This window comes from Gouania willdenowi, chromosome 18 (assembly GCF_900634775.1).
Source record: "Gouania willdenowi chromosome 18, fGouWil2.1, whole genome shotgun sequence".
In the NCBI taxonomy this organism is placed as follows: domain Eukaryota; kingdom Metazoa; phylum Chordata; class Actinopteri; order Blenniiformes; family Gobiesocidae; genus Gouania; species Gouania willdenowi.
The window spans coordinates 9,300,148-9,308,301 of record NC_041061.1 but is presented as its reverse complement, the minus strand read 5'-3'; the positions used below and the strand labels follow the sequence as shown (position 1 = coordinate 9,308,301).

The window sequence follows — 8,154 nt, the reverse complement described above, 5'->3', positions numbered from 1 at the left end:
CCCCTCAAAATTGGATTTTTTTTTTTTTTCTCAGGGTTTGGGGCTAGAACATGTTTGGGCCTTCAGTAAACAACTTTACATATGCATCAGCCCCCTGTCATTTGATCAGCTTAGAGCTATGTATATAGACTGTTCACATCACTAATGATTAGTCAGCATATATGCATTGGTTCTTGGGTGACAGTTTCTTGAAATTTGAAAAAATACTTTTTTGGCCCATAACTACATGTGGAAATATAAAAGAAAATCTGTTTAATTGATAGTATAAATATGATGCTTTCTTGGTATATAAATATTTTTTCTTTATGCGACTTAAATTTTCTCTTTTGGACCCCAACCACTTGCCGATATTGAAAATCCTTTACATGAGGTGATTGTAGCTTGTTTCTGCCTTATAATCAATTATTCTTTATTAGTTTTTCGCTAGTAAAAGTTTATTAGTTTTTAACCTGTGATGTTTGCGGCATTAACAGTCGGACGAATATCACGAAAGTCTTTTAAATTGCAAAATCTGATGATACATTAGCACAGATGCTGTTTACTTTATCCCCCTTTTTTCATTCAAACAATTGTACAGACCTTCATGCTGTTTTCTCCCATTTCTGTTCTTACATTTAGTGGCGTCGTATATCAGTTGGAACAGCAGCAGATGGGCTTGTAGCCCATTAGAAATGGCTTTTCGCCTCTACAGACACAACCACAGCACATGACCGGGGGGTTAGAGAAGAGTCCGATGTGCAAAAAATAAAAAAAAAGTTCCTCAACAACACTTTGTAAAATATTAGATCAAAATGCTGTGGGAATCAACATCAAACCTGTTGTGATTCAAGGTCGCTAATGAGCCGCGACTGACAGAAATATATTCTTTTTCATCACAGCAGGGCAGCTATCCTTGTTTTAATCTAACGGCAAAAAACCTTGCAAAAGCTTTATTTAACGCCACATCAGAATGTGACTTGTTTGTACCAATCTGTCCTCATTTAGCCGCAAATAATGGAGTAAATCCTTCATGCAAGGATGATAAACACCATTACTCTCAGAATGTAATGGAATAAATGGCATTTTATTCGATTATTTCACGGGTATCCAAAAGTAGCCTTAAAAAAACAGGTGGAGGCCTTTATTTTTATGCTTTTATTTGCACGACAGCAGGTAGTGTGAAGCAGAACAGCATCGTGCACTGCACTGTGATGTGCACGTCCAAAGCCAGCAAACAGAAAGCAAACAGGTGGTGTCAGGAAATGTAAAAGTGAAATGAATTGTACCGGCGTCACCATGGAAAACAATGCCATTCGTTTCATATCACACAAAGAACAGATACGCCTCTTTACCTGATGTTGGTGAGAATAAAATCAAAATGTGCCTTCGGATATTAGCAAACAGAGGCAAATGTGCTCAGGAATTCATCAGTTTGATTATGCATATATGAAAAAAAGGCCTTGATTTAGCTGAAAAACACACTGGAAGATACCCGTTCTGGGAACACTAGTTACATACATGAAAATGTAGACATTTATATTCCAGTTTATATTTACCAAATTAAAAGCCCAACACGCATCCCTTTATGTCGGAGCCTTCTTTTACCACATTGGGTCTTATTTTACCAACAGAATACAAGGCACATTTGGATATTTAATAATCACTCAAAGTAAGGGCCAGTATCTGAAACTGCTTTTCCCTCTTTGCACAAATGGGGCACCGACTGTAAAGTTGTGCATGCTAAAATAAACAGCAACTTTTTGCAACATTTAGCAACAAACCACATTTTTTAAAAAACGTAGACCACTTTTGACCAGATTTACAGCAATATTTGTGAAATAGATTTGTTAAATCTAAATGTTACATTTAAATAGGAATGTTAAATCTAAATGTTAAACATAAATATTAAACATAAATGTTAAACATAAATGTTAAACATAAACGTTAAATCTAAATAGTAAATGTAAATCTTAAACATAAATGGTAAATGTTAAATCTAAATGGTAAATGTAAATCTAAATGTTAAATCTAAATCTAAATGCTAAATGTTTAATCAAAATGTTAAATGTAAATCCTAAATCTAAATGCTAAATGTTAAATCTAAATCTAAATGCTAAATATTAAATCTAAATGCTAAATGTAAAATCTAAACATAAATCTAATGTTAAATCTAAATCTAAATGTTAAATCTAAATCTAAATGTTAAATCTAAATCTAAATGTTAAATCTAAATGTCACAGGTGAACCTAAATATTTAGCTAATGTGAGGATTCACTGGAAGTACCACTACGCAAAGTACGTATAATTCATATTTAACATTAAGATTTAACATTGACATTGTATTTTTGTAAGAAAAAAATCACAAATTCTACAAATGTTACTGTAAGTCTGGTGAAAAGTAACAACGCTTTTAAATGTGGTTTGTTGCTGCTAAATGTTGCAAAAAAGTTGCTGTTTACTTTAGCATGCACAACTTTACAAGGATCTACTGTGTATTTATTTAAAGATCTGATTCAGCACAATAAAAACTAAACTAAACAGAAAGCAATATTTCTTTTACGATGCCCCTTGTTTTTATTGGCTTTTACTGTGTACTGTGGTTAGTGCCAGCTCTGCCTGGCATGGGGGACGGGACGTGCGATTCTTCTTACAGGCAGTGTAAATACTGTATATATTTAGACTTCCAGAACAATGCTTCTGATGGTGAAGCAGATGATCTAGTTCACCACAGCCAAGCTTCTGCCTCTCTCCATCCTAACATAAGTAAAATAAATTGCAAACTTTATAGGGTGAGACAACAGTTTATGATGGTAGATTTTTGTATTGTGACCCTGCTGGCACAAATACAAGTGGGATCACTTCATATTAGGGATGTAACGATTCACTCAACTACGATTCGATTCACAATACTGGGTTCACGATACGATTCTCTCACGATTTATTTTACAAAATGGGACTGTAGTCAAATGATGACTGAAAAATATTCCTTTATTTATTTTTGGGGAAAAAAAGCGAAAATACTGTATTATTTTCCTTTTATTTTTCATTATGAAAAGAATTCCTTGATAAACTATTCAAAACAATGCAATTTAACTAAAAATAAATCTTGAATTAAATAAATAAAGGAATAATACAAATGAAGAAGCCTATTAATTTAAATTCTGGTTCATAGTAAACAATGCAAAACTGCATAATAGTGCAACTGAAAATGTATTTTGTGCCTTAACAATTGGACTTAAAAAAAAAAAAAAAATGTCATTGCACTGATTTACGTCAGATATTTGTTTGTACCAGCAGAGGGCGCTGGTAACACAGTGGTCGGTTGGCGTGCAGATATTTTGCAGTGAAGAAGAGATGCTATGCTAGCAGACAGAGCTAATAGAAAAACGTGACTTTTACAGATATTCACGTAATATTACAGATATTCTTTCGGTGCTAAAGGGGGCTGGACAAGAGAAGGGATAAATATATAGCGCCCTCTGCTGTTTAAAAAAAGTACTGCGATTCAATTTTCAAAGTATCGATGTCAATCGTGATACCTATGAATCAATTTTTAACTGCCTTACGATTAATCGTTACATCCCTACTTCATATTTTGACACCATCACTGAAATGAGGACAAAGCAACTGGTTTGATGACGTGTTTCCAACTACTCTGTGCCTCGTCTTGCACTGTCAAAATAGGGCCCGTCATCATAAAACTGACTGTTTGACATGTTGCAGAGCTGTTTGTACCTTTAAAGGGACTCTCAGCTAAGCTGATAATAAAATGAACCCTTCTATTAATTTGACACCATACTATATCATTCAAAAAACAATAGTTGACTTTATTATTTTTGCTTCGTTTCATGACTTTTCCTAATTTGATGGATACAATTGATTAAGCATTATAACATCAATCAATATGGTTCATTCTGTGAGAGTCATGAATGTGCACCCCAAATTAGAAAAGATTTGGATGAAAGATTTTCAAGATACACTAACTAAAACTAATAGTTGGACATGACGGTGGCGCTGCAGGAAAGGTGATATCATCATCACAACCAATAGGGTTCATACTCTTATGGTCATTAAAGGTGCGGTCTGCAACTCTGATAAAAGTGACTTTTTGGTCATATTTGCTAAAGCTGTCACGATGTAAGGACAGCTTTACATGAAACTAGTAGTTTGTGTGAAAATTGAGTCCCCCCTGCTGCTCCTGCTGCCTTTGGCAGATTGCCAGAATGCACCGCGACCGAGCAAAAAAAACAATCAGAGCCAGGATTGTGTTTGACAGCTGTTGCTCACAGGCCCCGCCCCTTTCCCGGGGCTGGAGCGCCATCTTTTTTTTACAGTGTATGGTCTGGAGGAGTAGAAGAGCAAATTTTCTGCTTGAAAGGTAATTACTGCTGTTAGATTTACATTATGTTTGATTTGTGATTGTTACACTAGAACTCTGTTGTGCATGTGTTGTTCTTGTGCGCGCAGCAGCCTCCGTGTGGGCTGCTGTAAGTGACGGTGTTGTTGCTGCTGCTGAGGTGTGGCACATAGAGAGAGAAAAGCGCTACAGTAATATGCTTTTAACAGAGCATGCTATATTACTGTGATGTTGCTGTCTGACTAACGTTAGCTTGTTAGCTCCTCTGAGGGAGGGACTTTGGAAAGTTTGGAGGCAGGGCAAGAGAGCAGCTGAGAAAGAGGGACCTGAAAGTTGCGGACTGCACCTTTAATGTTTGAAATTGAAAAATTTGAGAAAATTTGGATGAAAACTATTGAAGATAAATTCATTCTAATTTAAATGTTTGGCCTGATGATGGCGCTAGAGAACAGGTGAGGGTTTCACATTATCAAGAAGTTTTTTTATGTATTCAGCAAATAAACAACGGGCCTGACACAAAAACTTGGTCAACAATTTTCTGAAAATCATTTTCTAGAGGCAAATATCCCTGGGGTCAGATTGACCCCAAGGGTAAAATGTGAGTAATATTTGAGGATAATAGGAGGGTTGATATAAATATTTATTGAATGCATCAGAAACTCCAATACCACAAACGTCTTTGTCAAAATCAGACATTCCCTAGTAAGGAATGTGTGTGGTGTGCTTTGAACAGGCTCTGTATGAATGCTGATCAACATTGATATAATGAACTTTTGCTGGTATACACCTTTTCAACATATTGCTTGTTTCATTCTTGAACCAACATCAACTAACAAATGGGATGTTATGAAATATTTAAAGCAAGAATGGTGTAAGACTGAGCAGGAGTCACAAACAGATTTAAACCTAAATCCCATTTAAACAAAGAGCCATGGCCCATGTTTCTATGGTAGAGGGGTCAAAACTCATTTTAGTTCAGGGGCCAAATATAGAGCAGTTTGGTCTCAAGTGGGCCACAGATTTTATGCATGGACATCAACATTATTGTGCTCTAATTTGTACTTTTACGTATGCATAAAATACAAAATATGCCAGAAATGGACAATATGCAAGCAATAAGTTATAGATATCAGCTCTAACATGATCTTTACTTTAAATTTGAGGAAAATATAAGGATTTTGTAAGAATTTCAAGTTTTTTCAACAGTTCAACATTAAAAATGGCTGCAATCATGTGATACAAGCACTGGGGAAACTGTGAGCCCTTGCAAATATTGTTGCTTCATTTACACTTACTCCTGTGGGCCGAATTGGATGTTCTAAAGGGCCAGATTTGGCCCCCGGGCCTTGAGTTTGACACATGTGGTCTATGGGTTCTGGTTTTAAAGAAAACATTTGAATGACGATAAAGCACAACAGCACAGCTCTGTAATATCAACCCAGAACCAGTGGCCCTCACTAAAAGCTCAGCAAAGCCTGCAATGGAAACATAGTGAATGGATATCAACCCCTATTGTGCAAAAGACTGAAACACATCAGGGCAAAGAGCTGTAACCACAAGAATTTCCTACCAAAAACAATGTTTTTCGGTCAGTTATGAAGTCCAATTTAAACCTAAAAGGACTTTTTCCACGACTTGCAGAGAATCTTCTGGAAAGCGTGTCTGAAGTCTCTGTTGAAGATGGTGTAAATGGCCGGGTTCAGGGAGCTGTTACAGTATCCAATCCAAAAAAAGAACTTAAAAAGGGTTTCGGGGATCTTGCAGGAGTCCCTGCAAAGGCCGTACAGACTGTAGCTGAAGAAAAAGGGGAACCAGCACACCACAAACACACCCATGACCACAGCCAGGACAAAGGTAAACCTCTTCTCCCTGGCTTGGGAGACCTTTTTCCTGGTTATAGAGCTCCGGCGTCGCTTCCTCCTGGAAGCGAAGAGGTCCATGGACTTGTTGCTGACCCTAGAGATTCTGGTGGACTGTTTGTTCTTCTTCAGGCTGGCCCGCTTGGCTCGATGCAAGTCCTGATGCTGCTGCTGGGGTTTCTGTCCTTTGCCCTCAGAGGAGGAGCTCTCTTCCAGGTCAGCATCCTCGGTCTGCGGGCCAACCGTGGCCGTGACCTGGCTGGGGGTGGGGGGGCACTGGCAGTGTCCATTCTCTTTCCCTTCATTAAACGTTGGAGAGGGTTCACTTAGACCGTTCTCATTCTGGGTGACGCCATCAGGCTGGGGCTTCTTTTCCGACATGGTTCTGGTTCTGGTTTTGGCCACCTGGTATATTCTGATGTAGACCAGAATCATGATCAAACAGGGGGCAAAGAAGGAGGCGATGCTGGAGGAAAGGATGTACCAGGTCTCATCATTGAGCTCACACTGAGGCTGAGAGCTGCTGTCGTTGTTGCTGTCGATAGATATGAGCGGTGGGGATGAGATGAAGGCAGATATTAGCCACACGATCAGAATAATGCACTTTACGCGCTTCGGAGTCCGCTTCAGGTTGTACTCTACAGCCTGCGTAACGGACCAGTAGCGGTCCAAGCTGATGGCGCACAGGTGCACAATAGACGAAGTGCAGAACAACACATCCAAAGCCAGGTAGATGCCGCACCAAACTTTTCCAAAATACCAGTAACCCATCAGTTCATTGGCCAGAGAGAAAGGCATGACCAGTGTGGCCACCAGGATGTCCGCGGTGGCCAAAGACACCAGAAAGAGGTTCTGCGGTGCCTTTAATGCCCTGCTCGTTAACACGGCAATCACCACCAGGATATTTCCCACCACGGTGAACAGAATGAGGAAACTCACAAGGGCAGCGATGCCCGCGATGGCCGCGGGGGAGTATCCACTGTCCAGGGTCCAGGAGGAATTCAGCTGGACCACCGTGAAGGTGTCCAGTCCACTTGTGTTTAATAAAGAATCCATCCCGGATTTTTTTTATCTCAGAACAAACACACCCGCGGTCGCTCCTATTGAAACATGAAAGACGCGCATGGAGAACTAGCACCGCGTGCGTAATTTACAAATCTGACAGCAGCATGGAGAGGCGCGCGCCATAAGATTCCCCTTTTCCAGTCTTCGGTGCTCATTAATAATATCCCGCTGATGGTTTCCACGTCTTAAATCACGAGCACAGTCTGTGATGCATCCACGCAGCCTCATCATGTCTCTGCTGCTGCACGCGCTGCGCCGCGCTCCGAATAATGCCCAGCGCGCGCGCTCTCCTCGCCAAACTCACCCACTGCTGCCACGCCCCCGGCACGCATCTCACATTCCTTACAGAAAAAAAAAAAAAAGAGTACAAAATAATTATTTTAAAAAAGGCATCCATAACTTGTTACAGCAATCAAACATACGGTGTGCAGCCCAACCGTGGTCATTAGTAAAGTACATTCCGGCCCATCTTACAAATATCTTTATAATTTTAATGAAAAAAAAAAAATAATAAATAAATACCACGCCTTTGTTGATTTTTTTATGTAATACCCTTCATGCCTGATCAGTAAAATCAGAAGTAATGATAAACATGCATTTATAAAAGAAACATATATAGACATTATGTGTTTGAGGATCTATGGAGGTAGATTAGTGTCTTTATTATTCCATCAAAAACACTTTTAGATCAAAAAATTTTTTACTAAAAAAAAAAAAAAGCTTCAAAACTTTTTTCACTTTAAAGAAAAAAGTGTTCAAATGATTTTTTTTCCCCCTTTGATTAAAATGTTTCAACATTAGTGTAATTGTGAAAGCAATGCTGTGGGATTGTTTGTGAGAAATCACTGGATAGTTTTGGATAGTTCTGTTGGAGTTGTTAATTAAAAATGACCC

The 8,154-nt window shown here is 38.7% G+C and overlaps 1 protein-coding gene across 1 annotated transcript; it reads right to left on the bottom strand.

The window, feature by feature from the left end:
- Positions 1–4,990: 4,990 nt before the first annotated feature.
- Positions 4,991–7,484, bottom strand: LOC114480471 (alpha-2 adrenergic receptor-like). The gene has a single exon (XM_028474642.1). The coding sequence runs from the start codon at positions 7,249–7,251 to the stop codon at positions 5,950–5,952; it is 1,302 nt and encodes a 433-aa protein (XP_028330443.1). The 5' UTR covers positions 7,252–7,484; the 3' UTR covers positions 4,991–5,949.
- Between the last annotated feature and the right edge of the window lie 670 nt (positions 7,485–8,154).